General features: G+C 38.5%; 1 protein-coding gene across 2 annotated transcripts in view; it reads right to left on the reverse strand.

Annotated features, from left to right (window-relative positions):
- The window catches only part of PCSK5 (proprotein convertase subtilisin/kexin type 5), a 246,574-nt gene that overhangs the window by 74,726 nt on the left and 150,028 nt on the right, over positions 1–21,820 (reverse strand). For both annotated transcript variants that reach the window (XM_042787933.1, XM_042787934.1), the window contains exons 11-13: positions 16,236–16,353; positions 14,975–15,163; positions 5,114–5,250 (exon numbers count right to left, since the gene is read on the reverse strand). In XM_042787933.1, the coding sequence (XP_042643867.1) occupies positions 5,114–5,250; positions 14,975–15,163; positions 16,236–16,353 (444 nt within the window). The remainder of the gene's footprint in view (positions 1–5,113; positions 5,251–14,974; positions 15,164–16,235; positions 16,354–21,820) is intronic.

Below are 21,820 nucleotides of genomic sequence, written 5' to 3' on the forward strand. Positions count from 1 at the left end.
GGCTGATTCCATCATTTAGTTTGGCTAGAATAATTCTTTATCCTGCTTGTATTTAGTATATAACAGAGGTCCTATATTGTATGTATAGGAGAAAGTGTATATCACAGTGTTTCACAGCAAGCACATGTCCACATCCATAAACTCTACAGAATTAAATGCAGAAATCACATGCACTACTTTTATGAACTGGACCTTGAATTTCTTTACGGGTAACAGATGTGGCATTACCTTGCCAATCCAGGGATATGATGACATGTTGGCTCTTTGTTCTCAATTTGATTACAGGAAAACTGCAGCTCTTAATTATAAGACCTTTCAATAGCTAAACAAATGCACACTCACAACAGAAACAAGAAACAGGCACGACGGTGATACCAGTGTGATAAACTGCAGGCTACAGTGATAAACTGGAGAGGCACCATAAATTGAATTTAAGCACCTTTCATTTACTTCACATTCTGTTCAGTGTGGAGACTAAACCCAACATGCCCAAACAGCTGAGTTTATCCACCTCTAGCATGTGGAAGACACTTTCAAATCTTTCTGAACAGAAGTGTTACTGCACAGCTTCCATCACAGAGCAACCACTGCTCTAGAAAGTTGGGGGATGTATTACTAGACAGTATACAGTGAACCAGGATCCAAATTCACAATCAAACTGCATCTTGTGAAATCCAAATGCATGTAAAAACCTAACCAGTCTCAAGCACTATTTCACATTGTGGTTAAAATAAAGTAAACAGTAAGTTCTCCAGAAGGATTCCTCCAGTGTATCAGTTTTCTCCATAACCCTTTGTTTGGGCAGGTCTACTTTCTCCACATCCCCCGGCCTTACTGTCCCTTTTCTTTCAGAGTTGGGTCTTTAGGCTTTAGTTGTCACAAAGCAAAAGAAATCAGTCCCATGAGATTAGCCACTGTAGCACTGAGAAGAGTATACATAAAATATTCATATCAATAAATCAGGAAGACCTATGTGGATACATATGTAAAAAAGGACTGTGCATGACAGCCTTTAGAATGTAAAGCTGTAAATGTAGCTGGCCACTTTCTGTTGATATAAAAGGGCTGTAGATGATGTCTGGAGAATAGCCTGGATGAACAGTTTGCAAAATGGCTCCATGCTTCCTCTTTTCTAGGCTTTAGTAGAGGGAGTGCGCCAGAGAAGAGAAAAGAAGGTAATAGTTAAATTGTGTTGCACTGTGGCTCTTTTTCATGCCTGTTGGATGAACCACTAGGTTCTGGTACACACAAAGATGAAGAGCTACCCTAACTTGTCCTTCAAGCCAGAGATATTCCTGGCTGTGTCAGGAATAACAAGTGCAAGATGGAGTTGAAAATCATTGATTTTTGTCTCTTTTCAGTAATTTGATTAAAATGGAATTACGTAGTTGTTGCTTAATACCACCCCTCTATCAAATTCTAAAGCACTGAAAATTAAAAAAAATACCCATCAAACCTCCCCCCCGAAACTGTGAACAGTTTTGCTCATAGTCTCTGCCTGCTTTTGCAAATACATCTAATGAATACCCCTTTTTCTGTGTTAGAAACTTTGCTCTACATTTACTGGTGCAATTAACATCACTTTGCTAAGAACCTTTCACCCTTGAAAAACCATGGTGAGAAGTGATTAGTGCAGATAAAATGAGGCAAAAATTGAAGTACTGGCAATGCTAGTTTTTCCTTTCAGAGCTCTAGAGGATGATAATCTAGATTTTCAAAATGATGTGCTTAAAGTTAACCACTTGAGTATACAGCTGACATTTAAATGACACTGGCCACTCTAGAGTTACCACAGACTTTAACAAAAAGTTGTTCACTGATTAGCAATCTTGTAAATCATACTCATTATCTTGGTCTTCAATATGGACCGACTGGCCTCATATTATATAATAGATTTTAGAAATTTTGGCTTATGACTGCTGGTTTAGCATCCTAAAACTATTCAGGATATGTAGATGAGACAGGCAATAAGAGAATATGATTTGATGGCTAGACAGACAGACAAACTTTTTTAAAAAGCAGAGAGATTGGCTATCTCTCTGCTTTGGCCATTTGCTGCATTAAAAAGAACATAGCTATTGAAGAACAGAAAGAAAAAACTAAAGTTTTCATTCAGTTCCATCAATTTCAACAGCAGTTGAGTGAGACTGGTTTGTGTGTTAAATGTTTTAGACAGAAAATTATCTAAGCTGCATAAAATTAGCACTTCCATTTTGAAATAATTTTGAAATGAGAGGGTTCATTTTTGTCCCATGTAAAATGCATAATCACAGCTGAGTTTGGACTGTGCACCACTTGGAATAGGAAGCAGACTGGACAACTCTGTAACACATTAGAATTCCTCCTGTGCCCTGGCTTGCTCTAAGTCATGATGGAAATAGTCTTACTGAGCTTGTAAACTGCAGGAGTGATTGGACCAGCTGGCGTCCAAGAAAGGCACATTTACCTTGAGCAGGTGAACTGCACATAGCTTTCATTCCAATCTGAAGAGTTTAACAAACCAAATTTCAATCAAGAGGAAGACAAACTACTCCCTCTCCATATGTGGTAGCAGAAACAACTAATCGGCCTTTCTTGGACAAAGTAGAATTGAAACAATTAACATTCTTCTAGAACAGTCCACTACATGCACATGCCCTATCAAGCTAGACTTTCTTATTTTAAACTAAAAGCTTTTAAGCACTTCAGCTCACATTTTAGTCCATGTTTCTTTATATATGCATTTTCATGTAGTAGAAACAATAAAAGTACTTATATTCAGTAAGGCTCATTTGAATAGTTTTAATGACTTCCAATAACCCACTAATTCAGGAATAAACATACTTTTAAATCCCCTATTGTTAAGTTCACAAAGATATATTTTTATAGCTTCAAGTACTTTAAGTTAACATCTATGTCTTAAAATTCAGAATTGATTTTTAGCAAATCACTTAGAAAACTCTTACTGCTTTGTAAGTTTACTTAGTTGCCTGAGATGGAATGCATCTTTTATTTCACTGAATTATAAACTAATTCTGTTGCTAATGTCATTGTAGTCCTAAATATATTTCATAGCAGAATTCTTATAATTAATTTTTATCCATCAGAAACCAGTAATCAACTAGATTCATCACTTCCAATGAAATATTATTGCATTCTGACATGATATCCAGTCAGAGTGCTAAACTAGATTTAATGATAAATGACTTTCCATACATTAGTAGTATTCATGCCTCTAACATGTTTTAATCTAGATTGTTTGAGTGATATTCTATGTTTGATTATTTTTACTAAAGGATTTCCACCTACTTTGATGCAGGGCTCCGGGGGAAGGACTATATTAAGTATTCATGCATAAACAGTGGTATTTTTGTCTGCTTATAATGTACCTAATTCAAAATGCTTTTTAAAGGTTTAAATTTTCAGTAAGTCCAAAGGTAAGTATATACTTATCTCTCATAACCAGCAAAGAGAAGTAAGAATGTACTCCCATGAGTCCCTTTGAAAGACCTTCTCTCAATGTCCATTTCTTTCACAGTGCTCATACTGAAATATGTGAATGAAACTGAACTGTGCACTGTGAATTTAAAGCAAAAGAACATCTGTAGGCTCAAAAATTCTTACTAGGAGCACAGCTAGTGAGTGGACAGTGTTGTGGTTTGGCTCTGATCGGCAACCAACCCCTGCAGCTAATCATCCTCCCTTCCCCCTCCCCACCTGGGAATGGGGGAGGGATCAGAGGGGTGAAGGGAGACTCGCAGGCTGAGATAGGAACCGTTTAGTAATGGCAATAAAATTAAAACAATAACGATGATGGGGGGAAAACAAAAAGAAATATATAAACAGGCAATGCACAACGCAATTGCTCACCACCCGCTGACCGATACCCAGCCCGTTCCCGGCCAGCGACCCCGAGATACCAAGATCCCACAGTCGCAATCCCGGGAGCGAGAGAGCCCCTTCCCAACCACCCCTCCTTTATACAGTGAGCATGACGTTCCACGATATGGAATATTGCATTGCCCAAGTTGGGTCTGGTGCTCGGGCCGTGCTCCCTCCCTGCTCCCTGTGCCCTGGCACATGGGCAGGACATGGGGAGTCGGAGAGTCCTTGAAGTCTCAGCAGCAGCTGCAAACATCAGTGTGCTATCAGCATTCTTCTCATACCAAACCCAAAGCTAAATCCAAAACACAGCACTCATCTAGTCCCTGAAAAGGAATATTAACTCTATTTCAGCCCAAACCAAGACAGACAGATGCCAGGTCTGAGCACTCTGCCCATACACACAGGGGCACGATGCAACCTATCAGTGGTAGCAAGCTGTGAATTTCTTGCTCTTGTATAGTGGGATTTTCTAGTTGTATAAACACTAACAAATGCCACTTTTCCTCAAAGGTCAAATAAAAAATACAAAGCAAAAAAAACCCCATGAAAATAAATCCCTGGACCCTATATAGCTGATATAGGCCAAGTAAATATGGGCCCTATATCAGCCATGAAAGTCACAGGCAATATGAATACAGCAGAGTAACTCTGGGATGCTCTAACTTATGTTGAAGACCTGTCTGATAAATCTGTATTCAACATCCAAGAAAATGGATTCCTGCATATGGAGATACTATAACTTCTTTCAAATGTGGCACATGCTGTTTCATCCAGTTTTGTTATCTCTTTCCTTGAAAATGGCACCTAGTAAAGATTTGGCTTTGCGTAAAGCACTGACTCTTAGTAACCTGTCAGATGGTACAGAGATCTGTCTCTGCTTGAAGAATTCATGTCTGGTATGATGTAGCTCTAAATGGCCAAAGTCTCTTTTTGTACTTTGAGGCAACACATGTGACTGCAAAAAAGAGGGCAGTTTACCCCTGAGAAGATTAAATTCTCCATGGAAACCAGACACAAGTTCAGAATAAAAGAGAACCACATGTCTTAAATGGCAAATAGCAGCAACATAAAAATGAAGAGTGCATTGATAACTGAAATTAAGAATAACGCTCTTCACAGCTCTGCCTTCACACTAAAACTGGTGAGATGTTCCAGCTGTAAATAAAAGGTGGAAAACAGTCAAGGCAGTATTAGCAACTGCATACATTCTTCTAAATTCATTGGGCCCAAATAAAGATTAGAGTCATACCTGGAGTCTTGAAATTTCTCAGCTGAGATGGAGTGTCACAGATTTCTAAGATCCAGTCACCTGCTGCTTTTTCACTCCAGCAGTGAGTAGTCATAAACTCCCAGTTTTTGAATCCTTCCATGGAATGATCAAATAGCCTAAAATAAATCATGACAGTATTTTAAGTGAACCATTTTATTTGGGGAGCTAAGCCTTGAAGCCTGCAAACTCTTGAATTATATACTAATTAGCCAGTTCATTCATCTGTGCCTTTACATAATGTTACTTATAATGGTTTACCCACATGTATTTCAAGTACTTTCAACAATCTCTTCTTGTTTTGATGGAAGAGATTCTTTACATGCCATCATTTGTCATAATGTGAAAGAGAATGGAAAGAGAATTCATTGTAAAAAAAAAAAGTTGCTAATGCTGTTTAATAGGATTCATGTGTCTTGGGAAAAGTGCATACAGTATAGCATGTCTGTTGCTTTAACAATATGATGTAAATATAAACTCCTCTTAAGTTGGAAAATTTCTGTAACATTTATTTTTCGCTTTTGATTGGAATACTTAAAAGGGTTTTAAAAACAATAAAAAGTATTAAGTGACTGAGACAATATTAGCAATTCAATATATGACTTCTTGTGAGGAACTAAAATGTAAGTTATTATTGATGGGAGGTGCACTCTAATCAAGACTGCTGCCTCTGATAAAATGGCACAGCTCAGCCTAAAAAAAAATATATATATATATACATATACAGGCATATATATGTATATATTTTTCTACATAGGTACATGCATATATATACACATGTGCACTTTATAGGATGCAGCCCAGAGCTGATTTTCATGGTCTCATTTGTGCAACTTTTTCCCGTTTTAAATGAATGCCTATAATAGCACTCTTTTTTTATTAGTGTTGACAACATTAAATTAAAATACAGACATATATTTAGAATTAGGCTTCATTTTCACTGATAATTGGGTGAGGTTTTCTTCTGATGCAGTTCTGTGACTTTGTGTGTGTGTATCTATCTATATGTGCATCTAAATATATATATTTTGCCAGCAGAACTGGCCTGTTTCATGTCACTGTTAAATCACTTGTTTGAATACAGCAAATCTCACAAACATATGTCACACATTATTTACTGAAAGGTCAGAAATAATTATACAGTTATTAGCCAGTGTTTGCATGTGGGTGTGTTCAATTTAAGTCATTATGTAGGTTATTTCCAACAGCTAGGCCAACTGTCATACCGTGTTTTGCTGATAACTGTGCTGGTTTTGGCTGGGATAGAGTTAATTTTCTTCACAGTGGAGGGACTCTGTTTTGGATTTGTGCTGAAAACAGTGTTGATTAATAACACAGGGATGTTTTAGTTATTGCTGAGCAGTGCCTACACAGAGTCAGGGCCTTTTCTGCTTCTCAGCCCACCCCACCAGCGAGGGGGCTGGGGGGGCACAATTTGTTGGGAGGGGACACAGCCGGGACAGCTGACCCCAACTGACCAAAGGGATGTGCCATGCCATATGACGTCGTGGCCAGCAGATAAAGTTGGGGGATGAAGAAGGAAGCGGGGGGATATTTGGAGTGATGGCGTTTGTCTTCCTAAGTCACCGTTACAGGTGATGGAGCCCGGCTGTCCTGGGGATGGCTGAGCACCTCCCTGCCCATGGGAAGTGGTGAATGAATTCTTTGTTCTGCTTTGCTTGTGTGTGTGGCTTCTGCTTTACTTATTAAACTGCCTTTATCTCAACCCATGAGTTTTCTGACTTTTACCTTCCCTCCTGCCTCCCACCTGGGAGGAGTGAGTGAGTGGCTGCATGGGGGTCAGTTGCCAGCTGGGGCCAAGACATGATAATAACTAATGTATTACTTTCTAAACACTCTGTCATTCCCTCAAGGAGGCAATATTCCTCTTCGCCATTGTGGCAACCAAATTATATAGTAATCTAAGTACCGTGCAATTATATTGTAAATTCCATACTCACTGGACTTCCATTTGCATACATAAAAACACAAGTTGCTGTTTATTTTTACTATAATTAGTCCAGTATTTCCCATAGTACTTTCTGTTTAAGTCTGTTTATTTGTCATGTTTTGAGATTTTAAATTGCTGTCAGATTTCCATTTTAACATTACATCATTCTTTTAAGTAAATTTGGGAGGAAGAGACAAAAATCCCTTATGACTTTATCATAGGTATATAAAAACACTTTTACCTAAAATTATGTTATGTCTGAAACTGTAAGCTTTCATATATCCATCCATGAAAATAGGGAAAATCTGGTAATATTTCATAGAAAATTGACTAGTTTTTGGAAAGAATACTTCTTTGGGAAAGATTTGAATTTTATAAAGTAAGGTTTAACTTGGAATTTTTTAGTGTATGAACAGTGTTTCTACAACAGATTCTACAAACAAATAAAAAAGCTACAAACAGATCAAAAGAACAGTTAAAACAGTAGAAAGATACTGACTCTGAGGCTGTCTGTGTGTGTGTGTTGTACATACTCAATGGTCCAAATATTTCTGTGCTACTCTACTTATGCGCTACACTCTCAAACGAAAGAATCTGTGAGGCAGTGCATGGATTTCCCTTTCAGTGGTGCTAAATGAATGAATGAAGTCATCAAATATTCAGGTGTATCTTTCCGTATTCAGAAAGAAATACATACGGAATAGGATCTTTTAAGGAGCATGGAGCCAGTCCAGATAGTTATTTCATTTTGTTATATGTCAGATTGATACTGAGTCAAAACTCATTTCAAGGACACACTTACACAAAGCTTATCATGGACTAGTAAATTATTGGTATATGGTCTACAGGCTATTATAGATTAAAATAGTTCAACAAGATTATTAGAATAATCTGATAATTTTTATGACCATGATCATATACATCTGCAACACTTGTATTCATGCATGTAACATGCTTTTAAGTATCAAAGTGTGTAACAGCATTTGAGTCTTTATAACTTGCTTATTAACATAACCACAAGAATGCAAGAGTTTTTATTCAGCTACTCAGATGACTTCTCTTACTAACACGGGCAATCAAGTTAGGGTGGATATGACTACATGATTGATTATAACCAGAGAAACTAATTACAGGCTGCTGCTTACAATGAATAGCATTACATTTTAAAATAATTACTTTTCTCTCTCTGAGAAATTTTATGACATACTCACCGCATGTTATATGTAAGTCTGTATAAGAATATACATGTTACAGAGTGTAGAGTAAAATTTCTTTAACATTTTACTCTACATTTAAAATAAAATTATTTCCTTAAAATAAATTAAAGAATCTTGACTTCATCCACTACCACAACTTCAGCCTAGAAATGGCATGTCCTCCCTATTTAGGAATATAACTTCAAGCAGAAATATTAATCTGTAATCAAATTTTAGACCCAGAGGAAGACAATTAGCCACTGTTTTGAAATGCCACAAGTGGGAACAAAAGGCTAGGCTCTCAGTTAAATCTGCTAGCGTTAAAAAAACAACCAAACAAATGTGTCAGCTTTTTAGCAAAGAATCTGTAAGTTCCTAAATGCTCAGAAGAATTTGTTTTAATATTTTAATTTTTAACTCCATGTCAGAAAAGTGGGGGTAGGGGATCCATTTGGTAACACCATCATGACCCATCATGAATAATAAAAGTAAACGCATAAAAGAAGCTTTTTATTATCAACATCTTTTTTCTTCACCTCAGAAGGTGCAGCTGCACCTGACTGACAGTGTTGTTTGTGTATTGAACTGACCACACTGAGAGCCAGGTAGCCATGCACTGGCTGATGGCATGGGCTGCAGTGGACTAGCTGCCAAGAGAAGGCTATTTCCTCCTCCGTAGCTGCAGTCTTTGTTTATGATGTGCTCCAGCCTACTAAATTGGCAGCCTGACAGGTCCTTGCCCACTAGTCTAATTGGCCACAAGACTTCAAGCAAGCTTATAGTTTGAAAAGAGCACAGAGTGCCTTCTCGAGCTGTGCACCTGAAAATGCATTGGTCAGCTGTTCTCCTTAGAGCAGATCTTTTCCACGGGGGTCAATCACCAGCTCCCTGTGAGAAGTAGCCCGAGGACCTGCAAACAGCTCAAACTGACTTAACCAAAGCTTCAGCCAGACCCTACTGCCCACCTGCATGGAATTAATCAGGAAAAAAAGAAATGGTCAGATTGCACACAGGCACTTCAGATGTTTTCTCACCTACACATGTCAGGGAAGATCACTTAAAACTTCTGGACGTGGATCTAAAGAAGATGTATTTAAAATGTATGCATATATATGTGGGATTTTTCCTTTCAATTTCCATTTCACACCTGGTTATTGCAGTTAATTTTATGAAGCAATGGAGATCTCTGAGCTGTCATGATAAACTTGTTCAGAGAAGAGTAGCATGAACAATAGGGTACAGTGCCTACCAGCCTGAAGTAGTGGACAGTACAGCAAACACCATCTTTAAATACAGAGACCTTGTCCCCAGGGACTACATGCATCCGCATAAAATGCTCCATCATGACTTATAGGCATGTCAGGATGCTGAGCTCCACACACCACACTGGTCAGTCAGCTGCGTGGTTGATAGTTTAGCTCTCTTCTTAAAAGCTGCATGTGCTTTTCAATTGAATTTGCAATAAACCTTCAGAAACCTCACTCTAAACAGGCAGAAATGGTAATGCAAGAGCATGAATCAACCTGATGCCATATATACAGACTTCTACCCTATCCTAGGTTTAAAAAGGGACAACTGATTAGGTTAAGGGCAGTAGGGGACAATGACTGTCCACCACACAATCCAGTTTATTCCAAGTGAAATTCAATGTAGTAAGACTGAGGCAAGGCTGGTTTTCATAAGGATGGGAAAAGGTTAATTACTTGTCATTATAGCAGCTGGGGCAAACTTATCTGCAGGAAGTAGAAATCCTAGGCATTCTTCATCAGCCTGTCTTAAACTCCTCCCTTCTTTTCTATTTGGTTCATTAGAAACCTCAGAAGCTAAGACATTTAGCTGGATCCTAAATATGTCCTTAGCTACTTGTCTTCACTTCTGCTGTGACTATGGAAAATTAAGTCAAACTTTTAATGACGAGTTCTAATTTTCCACTAAAACTGAACTTGAGGTATTGAATTCTAAAAGCAAATATATGCCTACTCTGCAGATCCCTGATTAATTCTTTACTAGTCTCAGTCATCAAAGAAAGGCATGTGTCACTCTAAATCTGATATATTGCACTTCATTATTCTTCCACGTTTTGAGCAAGTTCCAGGATCAGTTTTAGGGTTACATGGAAGATAGTGTCACTTAAATGCAATCATTTACTCTTTTGCACATAAACTTTGTTAGTCTTTTCTGCAAAGCTGAGCAAATCAACAGTATTTTTCCCCTCTTTGATTAAAAAAGTTTACTATTTTTGTAAATTAATGTTGTGTCTGTAGTATGCCCAGAGCTCCCCCCCCCCATCTACTGCTAATATGGCCAGGTTATAACAAAAAAAAAAAATTTAAAAGGTATTGACATTGCAATTACAGTTCAAAGAATGGTTGGTAGTAGGGTAGTGGGGTGTTTATTCATGCCCCATAATCCCCCCACCCCCGAAAAAAAAATAGAAAAGAAAAAAGATATAGACAACCTGAGTGAAATAAAACATAGAAAGTATGAGTTGGAAGAAATAGTTTTCCAAGAACTGCTTCACCCTGTAGACATAGTACAAGCAGAGGATTATTGTTTGCTCATCTTGTACTTAATAATACAACCACAGAGTCCTTTTCAGTTACTGTAACAGTGAGAATCAGTGTGAAGGTTGGCCCCATCCTTCTTATCATATTTGGATACATAAAATGTTGATTTTGCTTTTAGAGTATAATGTATAAACTGCAATAAAGATGTAAGACGGACTGGTCCAGAAATCAAAATATGCTCCCATAAAGAAAAGGTTTCCCCTACTTATGATCATCAAGACTTTTTATGAAGCAAACTAGCAAGTAAGATTAGATGAGAATACCTTGCTTTTGATCTAAGAGTTTCCCGCAGAGGAGGGTATTATTAAAATTTACTGATTATCTAAGGTTTCATGATAGGAAAAAGGTGGTCATGAAAATACTTCCCTTTGTTACTAAACAGATGTATTATTAATGTCAGTGCCATATAAGCATAGGAAGCTAGTGGCCTGGAAACTTGCCACCACGTGGCTAAAAAATTTCAGCTACGCAGTTCGAATGGTAGCAGCTGCTTTAAATTTAAAGGGCAAGAATTAAACAAGCCATGACTTCAGTGGGAGACAAATGAGCCCTAAGTTTGCTTCTTCTGTCCTCTTTGTATTTAGCTTCTCCTCCATAGCCCCCCTCTACGTCTCAAAAACACACAGAAACCCATGTTGCCAAATCCAATAGCCAATTGTTTTTAAAAAAGGGATACTGTTCCCCTCCAGACTTAACTGTAGCCTCATCCTCACACCAGCCAGCACTTTCCAAGCCTGTATTTTCCTCTGCTGCAGTACATCCAATGTAATCATGTTTAGTACTTTCCAAACAACAAAGCAGATGTTCCCTGTAATGCAGTTTTTGAAGAATGCACATGAGGCTCAAGCCAGTGACAGTGTAATCCACCAAATGCCTGCAAAGGAATCCACATCGCCTCTGACTAACAAGTTTTCTTACTGAAGTCATTTTAGGGGATGCCAACATTAAGAATAAAATATGCAGAAAAAAGGCCACATATTGCCTTGAGGGACCCTACTCGTCAATGCACTAGAAACTACACAATGACTCTTCTTCCAGAATTGGTGGAGAAGTGCACATGTGTAAAATATACCTTTTGCACTTTAAGACATTTGACCAGCAAACTGTTTCAAATTAAACCCAGATGAGTAATGGTAAAGCAATGAGGTTTTCCCTGGGTTCAGTAAAAACAGCTGGTATTGCCGCTATTAATCATGTACGTGTGCATTAAAAGGTCTTGTATGTCTGAGAAAAGCATCTCAGTCAGGTAGTAGCAATGTACAACAGCTTCTGGGACCCTTGCCTATAGAAAAAACCCTCAGACCACTTGCTGCCAATGCGTCCCTGCATGCTGCTTGCACTTGAATGCATTTATTTTGATGTCCTCATCAATAATACTTTAAAAATGAAATGCCTCATAACTAAATTCTCATATGAATGAATAGCATCACTCCTCCAAGTTTTATTTTATAGCATGATGCTAAAACATATAAACACTCAGTATATTACTAATTGTAAAACCACTAAGCTGTAAGACTTCTTCCAGCAAGACCAGATAAAACAAGCCTTGAAATACCATTTTGAAAGGTACTGTGTCCATCACTTTACCCTAAGAAAGGGCTTGTGAACATTCTAGGCATTTCAGATCTCAAGTTTGCAAAATGCATTTATTCCTTAACATTAGTAGCCCACAGTTGTTTGTTTCAGTCAAATGTGACTGACAAATCGGTACATCTCTGAAGCTTGCATGGGAAGGGAACTTCTGGTGTGACTGTATGAGTATTTGCACTGTCATGAATAATTTGGTTTTTGGAAAGTAGCAAAATATTAAAAGGCCTTTCAGGTTTCTTTGTTTTCTGGTTAGCCTTCTGCTAGTATAGAGTAAGAAAGAGCTGAACATTACCTTATTTTAATATGTACATTTGCATTCTCTCTACCACAGGTACATAAAATAATTACTTTCTAGGGTGCAGGGGTTACAAAGAGACTGATTGAATTAATCTTTGTACCTATTCCACATACCAGTCATCACCAGAGGTAAACTGTGAATACTGGAATGTCTTTATCTCCCACTTGCTGTGAGTCAGCTGCAAGACATGAAAGTCTAGAGCCAAAAGTTAGCTCTGTTAAGACCACTGGGTTTACACAAGATTGTTTTGTTTGGATACCTAGTTGGAGGACTTTTTTTTTTTTTCATTTTGAAGCATGGAAGAACTTCTGCACGAAAATGAAATATAAAACTAAAGAAGGATTTCTTCAACCAGAAAAACAAAGGAGTGTTTCATAACTGCTTAGAGGATAGAAGTCTGCCTCTGCACTACTTAGCAGAGGACAAATTCTTTGTTTAGTGTAGCAGGGAGATACATAGATGTGTGTGCACATGTGCTTTATCAGCAAGGGATTGACAACACTCATAATGAAACACAGGAGATATTCTAGAGGGCTCCAACATTTACAGACAACTTTCTCTTCATTTGATGAATTAATGTCTACAGCTTGAAGAGTATTTTCAGTACACCTTTTCTTTTAAATTAACATAATCTCTAATGAAAATGTGGGTTCACACATCAATCAGAACCAAGTCCATTTGAGCTCTACCTGGCTCCAAAACAGCTCCTTCCTTTCAAGAGACAAGATACGTCCTTCTACCACTATGGGAGAGGAAGACATGCATGTCTCCAGGGCTATATAGTTACTCTATCAGCAAATCTGGCTGGGGGAATGTGGATGACAACGCAGCCTGGAAAGCAGGCCACTCTTAATTCATTAAAAGCCCTGAAGAGTAGGATTTGGGATACAAAATTCTGTGAAGACTTGAGTGTGATGGCAGAAGAGTTCTTATAACATAGGTTTGACTCATGGCAGCTTTTGCTGTTTCTGAAATAGCTAACATCAGCATCTGTGTGGGAGCCATGCTCTGTGTCCAGCAGAATAGCAGTTATCTAAATCCGCTAGTCACCAAGGAAAATGTTTTCCCTATCATACTATGGTCCCATCAGGAAGAATATTTTCTAGCCAGCTGGAGAGGTATAGAAGCATTTCTTATTGTAGCTGCAATGTATTTGCACATTTGGATATGGGGCAAAGTTTGAAAAGATTTCTGGGGTTTCTTAGTGCTTTAACCATCTCTGGTAGGAGGCAGTGCTCTTGGTCACTAATTTAGCAAGATCTGGGAAGGATTGCCAATGTTTTCTTCCAATAAAATTTCTGCTAGTAGACCAGAGAAATAGAAATATCTCTGTGAGATCTTTCAATTTGCTGAGGATGCACCTCATCTCCAGGGAATGAAACTGCACTAATGTTCGAAATGGTGCACCGGGTAAAGAGACACTTGTTTGAGTCCAGTCTGGAGAACAAGAGACAATCTGATGCAGTGTCACAGTTTCTCCAAGAACATAACACAGAGATGACAAGATGAGAAAAAAACCCGAACTTTCTCAGTGGTTGTTGTTAGAGTGGCTGGACATTCAAAAGCAAATATCCATCACAGATCTGTGGGATGAAAGAAACAGCTGTCTTTTAAAAATTTTAATAGACTGTTTACAAGTGGACCCATTAATTTCAAAGTACTAGTGCAATTTCTTAGAGTTGTCTTACTAGGAGTCTTTCATGGGTTAAGCATACTACTTGAACATGTAAGGGGAAAAAAATGGTATGGAAATTAATAACATCAGGAATCATGACCATATTCACAAAGCTTAAAGAAAATATTAGTAAACTGCTATTCTGTCTGATTTTTATTACTAGTGAACAGAAGATAAGAAAGGAGAAAAATAAGTGCCCATAGTATGAAGAAACACACTGACATTCAGCTTCCTCCTATAACACTGAGCCTGTTACTATTTTCTTTACATTTTCCAGCCATCTAATAATTGGTGACCCACACAAGGCTGTTGAAGTTCATTAATCTTTGTTTTGGAGATTATGTCCTTCAGTAGCTTTATAGCCTACTCCTCTACTGAGAAAGACAGAGTTTGCCATCTTTGAGTTTATTTGCACTTCACTCTCCCCACTTCTCTCAGAAAAAATCATTAGTCTGTGTCTGCCAGCAAATCTACTGTAATGACGTGACTATTCTTTGCTGATGCTGTGGTCTCAGTGCAGCCTCTGCATGCTGACTGTTCTGTGAAGTTGTATTGTCATACTATACCTGTTGGCCAAGAGCTGTGACCTAGTTCCAGAAGGAGAGGTTAGGTAAATTGCCAAGTCTCCACGTCGAGGGTGAGTAATAGTGATGCGCACAATGACATGCTCCAAGTAGATCACATGGTGGTTAGGATTATCAGAACAGCCAGTGGCTTTGTAAATTGAACGGACAATGCTGTCAGGTCGTATTGTTCTATAATATAAGCATATAAAACAACATCAGCATTTCTTTCTTGTTCTGTAAAATAAGACAACCACATTTTTTTTTTTTTTGCTTAGCTGTGAATGACGCTGTTGGGCAATTGTTTCTGAGAAGTCAGTAGCCTATAACTGTTAGTTTTAACTCTTCCTGGCTGAAAATATCACCACAGGGTAATTATTTTACTGCAGCTAATGGCAACTACCTGGCTTTCTCTTAAGCATGTACACATGTTGAAAGAGGACAGTGAAAAACCTGTAATAGGAATAAACCTGTGGGACAGAGCATTTTTGTGGATTAGTGGCCAGCTGAGAATTGTTGGGATTGTCATGGGATCACAGCTGGTTGTTAAGCCCCAGGAAATGCCTGGCATAGCCATAGTCCTTGCTTACGTAATAGCAAGTACTACACATTAACTGTACAAAACAGCATCTGACTCAGCTGGTTTAAATGGGCACGACATCCTTGCAGACTATACCAGTTATGGATCAAGCCTGTCAAGCATATTTATCAAACCATAATCCTAATGCTTTGGAAGTGTGCCTTGTGACTGATGCTCTCTCTGTATCCACACAGTGCACATATAGAATTTTGCTCTTAAGCCTGGTTTTATAGAGATCCTAGCAAGGTGTTACAAAAGTCTTAGCCTCTGAACTAGAGACTCTCCTGAGGTTGAGAGAGACAATATCATGCACTATTTTAATGAAGAGAGTATTTGTTTGTTGGATCCTGGACTGATAAGTCTGCACTCATCTTACGAAGGTGATGGCAGTGCACACAATCAAACATTCTTCTTCTTTAATGCATCACCTATGCCAAAATCAATCATTATCCAGCCTAGCTTGTTTCAAACCTTCAACTTCTGGGGCACTCTTTAAACTAGGGCCTTTTTCCAAGCACTACAGGGAACATTTACAGGCAGATGACCTGGCATCTGTGAAGGTTATAGAGATCCCCAGCATAGCTTTCAGAATGACATATCATACACAGTGCAAGGGAGGGGTAAATTATACCCAATTTCTTTCCATAAGTTTATGCCAGCAAGAGTTTTGGCAGCAGGTATTACTTGATTTGCCGATCCGTGTTCTCCACACACACATGCTGTGGAGGGACTGTTGTCCACTTTTCTGCTTCTATCACCATTGCTTCAGCATCCATCAGTCCAAATCCATAGAGGTGGCTCACTGCAAGGTACAAACAGAATGTTTGCAATTATAGCATAAACCCTTGTTTTTCATCATAGACTAATTCCAGAGTCACATCCTAACAGGATCTACTTATTTTCTAGTTCTTTCTTGCTTTTGCACAAAGCTTAAAAATCTCCTTGCCTGAAACAATAATGACTATATCTAATTTGTTTACTGAATCTGTTCACTGTTTTGTTGCAGAAGTGGCAACTGACCATCATGAATAAAACTCCCTTACCATGAGAAGCATGGACCAGAAATGCAAAACACCAGGGATTACAATTGCCTCTAACTACCCTTTGCCCATATGCCCTAATTCAGCCCAGTTCTCTTGTATGACACTACGTTAAAAGGTGTAAAGAACCAGAGGAAGGTTATTTCTATTACTCATATACCAAACACATGGATGTACATAAATATTGAAGGTAACTGAGACAATAAATTTAAGACGGAACAGACTGTCTTTTGTAACTGCTGTACACTCTTAAATTCCCTGAGTCTAATCAGGATGTGGATACTCTCCTATCCCTTTATGCAGTATGGTTGCCACTGGCCAGCCAACTAGCTAGATACAACATCTCCTTAAAGGTGTCTGCATGATGAGGGTCAAAAGTTATTTCGAGACAAGGGCCCTAAAGGTAATCCGGTTCTTATGAAGAGTCCATGTCAGAAAGGCTCCTCTTCTACCTCCTTTGTAGATCTGCAGATGTAGGACAGACCTGAAGATGAAGTTGGTGCTGGAGAGAGCTGTTAACATTGCTGTCGATATTACCTGCTGCATGCATTGCACACACAGTGCTACTAAGCAACCATGTCTGGAGGTTAGCACTCTTTAACACTCATTCCTGGATATTTCATCCTCATCTCTATCTGCCTTTCATGTCATGGAGAGCCAACAATGGTCCCCTTGCAAGAAGCATAATGCCTAGTATTTTAACTTTAATGCCTGAATGCCTTCTACTCAAAGAAGCAGAAGGCCCTAAAGCATCATCTTTTTTAGGATATGAAAAATTGAACTTTCAAATGCCCAACATCTAGACAAGGTGAAGTATTTCCAATAGACTTGTGTCAATTCCATATCTTCCACTTTTTTATTACTTTAAGAGTACTTAACTTGATGTAAGTATTTCAAGAGTTCCAGCAGTTCACAAAGGCTAAAAGTTTCACTTACTAAATCAGCTGTATGTTTTTGGTTGCTGTTCCAATCAAAACAGAAGCTTTCAAAAGGATTTTGATGAATTAGAAGAGCTGCTAGCCATGTTGTTTTATTGTGACAAATCAGTGTTCTTGGTAAAGTTCTGACAAAAGAAGGTGAAAGAAAAAAGCTTCCAGAAGGAGGAGTTTAGATCACTAATATTAATAAATCAGTTTTGATTGCTACCACAGACAGTGCTACCAGAAAACTCTCAGCAAAACGTAAGCACTATTTCAATCAATAATGCAACAAGGCCTTGTGTAAGTCTTTCCAACTGCACTTTGCAGAGGGTTTGTGAAAGCAGCCTCTGTTCATTGCCAAACCAGAATTCAAAGGACTCCATCCAAAAAAACCCCAACCTTGTCAAGCAAATAACAGCTTAAAGCATAAAAATAATCAGTGCTTAAGGATCCTATCTTCCAAATATGGCAGTATCTAGTACTGTCTGAAACTGCCAACCAAGAAGGGTTCCTCAATGGAAAATACTGCAAGGCGTAACAACTGTGTAATGAACTGGTTTTCTTCCCATCTCCTTCCCCTTCAGCACAAACTGAAGTGCACATAGCATGGAAATGTTCATTTGGACAGAATCAAACACAGCTCTTCTGCCAAATGAGGCAGGTACCATTTTCAGAAGTGAAACACAATGACTAAAATATATTAAAATAATTAAATTCAGCCCTCTTTCAGCCTTATGCATTCTCTTTAATGAATTCTGCAAAGAAATGCACAGGGAAAGAGATGTCCTATTTTTACATGTGGGTGGAGGCAGCCAGAAAAAGGGCAAGGAAACCTTAGATGGAGAAACTGTACTGATGGAAATCTCCTTGGTCATAGATATCATCTTGCAAAAACTGCATCTGTGGATGAAAGCGTATTTAACTGTGAAGTCAACTGTCTGTTCTTATATGTCATGCATTGCTCTAATATTTAAAATTTTAATTAATAATCATCTGTCTGTTGTGAAGAACAGTGGGAGGAACAAGACAGCGCACATCCTCTGTAACTACACAGCTACTCTGCATAGGACTACATTTAAACAGTGAGGGATTACATTTTCATGAATGGAAAAATCTTTTAAGTTAACCCATGGCAAATGCATTTTTAATTCCTGACAGGTAGCAACTTGCATTGGCTTAGCACTCAGGATGTCCAGTTGTACAACTGTTGTGTGTTCAGCCCAACCACTGAGCTCAAAGAAGCGTCAAATTTCTCAGCTCACCTTATCTCACCCAGAAATAAGGGCAGAAGAGCACTTAACATTGCCACCACCAGGCAGTGACCTTCTGATGGAAGCTTAAGTGGCTTTTAAGCCACCTCACCCTAGAATTCTCTTGACCTAATATGGACATTAAAAACACAAATAAAATCTAGAGAGTGAACGTTCTATCCTTCCTACCCTAAAAATTGCTTGGAAGATAGAATTGTGTTCATTTCCATCCAGGAAAAAAAATTACCACCCAAGGTTATTTGATTGTGTTAGTTGTCCATGATGCAATGCTTAAACACCTTTGCATGAGAGCAGAGGTGGGAGTGAGAAATTCTGCACCTGCTGCCTTTTTTTTTCTATGGCTGAAACAGAAGTACATTTTTTCACTGGAAGACTTTCCCATTGAAACAAAAACTTCCTGACATCAGGAGCGCTCCTAAATCCTTCCATGTAGGAAGTTTCCAGTCAGCTGACACTTGGCTGTCTGCAACATTTGCACTTCAAAGCCCTTGACCCAGTGTGTTGGTAAGCAGCTGCAGGGACCATGGGCTGCAGCCCATAATTTTCAAAGACTAAATAACAGCAATTTAGGAAAGAATCACAGAGTTAACAAAAGCAGTTGATTCCATGTGTCTTAGAGAAGAAAGCAGATTTTGTTTCCTACTGTTTTCAAATTGTGCCCCTTCATCTACGTATATGCTAATACTGCTGTGATCTCTACGCCAGGGTGTTTCTCCCAGAGGTTAAAAAGGACCTCTATGGTCCACATGGAACCATAAATGTCTTCTGGGAAACATCTGGAGCTGCCACTGATTTGTGTGTGAATCATACTGAGCTCACTTCTGCTAACCCATATAGAAAGCAATATTTGAAAGGTACTGATGATTGCAGAGTGAAATAAGCTGACTGCAAGCGCAAAATGCCCCAGGACCTTGCACATACCCACTTATGTACTCTGCATTATCGCTGCTGTGAATTGCTACTGAGCTTGGTTGTTGCTAGGCATCACTGAGAAGGTCAGAGGGGGATAGGGCTGTCTTGTAAGAAGATATTCGCCTTTCAGAGACAGAATAGGAATGTGATGCTGGTGCAATGTAAGCTGGTAACTAAGAAGCAGACTGTTGCTTGTGTTGAGCTGAAGCGTTGAAAACTGTGATCTCCTTGTGATCAAGGTGTCCATGGCCAGAACTGTTCTTGAATCCTCTCTCTACTCATGCAGCAATGCAAACTGATCCATTCCTATTTCTGCAAAATCACAGGCATAAACAGAGCTTTACAGATGTGGGACAAGTTTCAGAGGAAAACCTGCCTCCTGCAACACAAAGTAAATATTGAATTTTAGCTGATCTCTTTACTCTTCTTATCATTAAAGAGAATAACATTTCTGGGGGCTAAAGTACGCTTATTTATCCCTGGAGCAATTCATCTATTAGTGTACCGTGAAAACAAGGCCTGCTCAGCTGCTGGGTAGACTTCCCCAGCTTTTTCATAATCCCTTTGCTTTTGTCTGAAACGGCTATTGAAATTTCAATAACTTTCTCATTTATATATAAAGAGTATGTAAAGCTATGCCCAAATCTAAAGGCAGCATGTATATCCCACTTGATTTGACCAAGAGAAATATGAATGGCTGCTGTTGAAAACTGTAACACAGAATCACCCAGACTCCAGGAAAACTAGGCCCAGACACTGAAAACACAGCACTTCCAGTGCCTCAGTGCAGCTAAACTTGATTTGTTAGGCTGCAGTTTCATTGCCTGTCATCAAGATGTCTCATCAGTAGCTTAGATGCTAGGGCTCCGTTGCTGTTTTACTCAACTGACAAAAAACCATTGCAGAATATTTTCTCCCTACTATATTTTTGGCCTTTAATTTTCTATACTGTGAAAGCAGTGTTGGAAATATACATATTTTGTATACTAAATCAGAAGGAGAGAAATAGTAATAACTTCAGTTTGTCAAATGAAGAATATGCGGCTTTCCTAAACTAGATTCAGTTGTTTGATATGTAAATTATTATGACTTGTTTATTTATGTTACTTTAGGTTCTTGAGATTCTCATTTGAAATAAGACCAAAACACTAGTAGTCTAAAATGCCTCTTATAAAGTGGTTTTCTTAAATGTTGTTTATCAAGACTAGAAGATGTGAGACTCTCAAGTTACTCATCCTATCAATACTTCAAACTCACATACATCAATATTTCTTTTACATTTGACAATTTATTTGCAAATACAAAGCTCTAATTTTATGTTACTTTTAGTTTCTGTCATTTGCTTAGTATATCAAGATGCTTCATCCAGGAAACATAACTGTCTAAAGAAAAATAAGGGACAAAAAAGGAGAAATGTTATGATGACATGTCTTAAATTATTTGAATTTCATTTTTTTGTGTCCTAACTAAAAGATCTTGAATGAGAATTCATCTTGTTTCAGCCATATTCCCATTTCATGTCAACCTATGACCAGTAATCTGTGATAACTGGATGTGATTTCTGATTAGCTGCTTTACAAGCCAAGAACACAACTGTACAAGAACATTCTTTTTCACTTCTGCTTGTAAAAGCAACTCCCTCATGCTTTTTAGATTAAGCATAGTATTTGTATTTTTATATTTTACACAGAACCAACCTCTCAATTTTTCTACTTAATGACAAAGCAAACAGCAAACTTAGTCTCCCTCCCCACAGAATTCCCTTAAATCCAGGTATTTTAAAAGACTCAGAAGGATGATAGAAGATTTAGTTCTTACTCATACCATCTCACCAGAGAAGGATTTGAAGGACAGAAAATCGTCCAATAGATTTGTCTTAAAAAAAGCATCTACAAAGATGCACAATGAGAAACTGAAGAGCCTCTATATCATAGAATCATAGAAGCACAGAATGGTTTGGGTTGGAAGAGACCTTTAAAGCTCATCTAGTCTGATCTCCCTGCCATGGGCAGAGACACCTTCCACTAGATCAGGTTGCTCAAATCCCCGTCCAACCTGGCCTTGAACACCTACAGGGAGGGAGCAGCCACAGCTTCTCTGGGCAACCTGTTCCAGTGTCTCACCAC

This window comes from Tyto alba, unplaced genomic scaffold, assembly GCF_018691265.1.
Source record: "Tyto alba isolate M040663 unplaced genomic scaffold, T.alba_DEE_v4.0 Super-Scaffold_13, whole genome shotgun sequence".
Taxonomy (NCBI): Eukaryota; Metazoa; Chordata; class Aves; order Strigiformes; family Tytonidae; genus Tyto; species Tyto alba.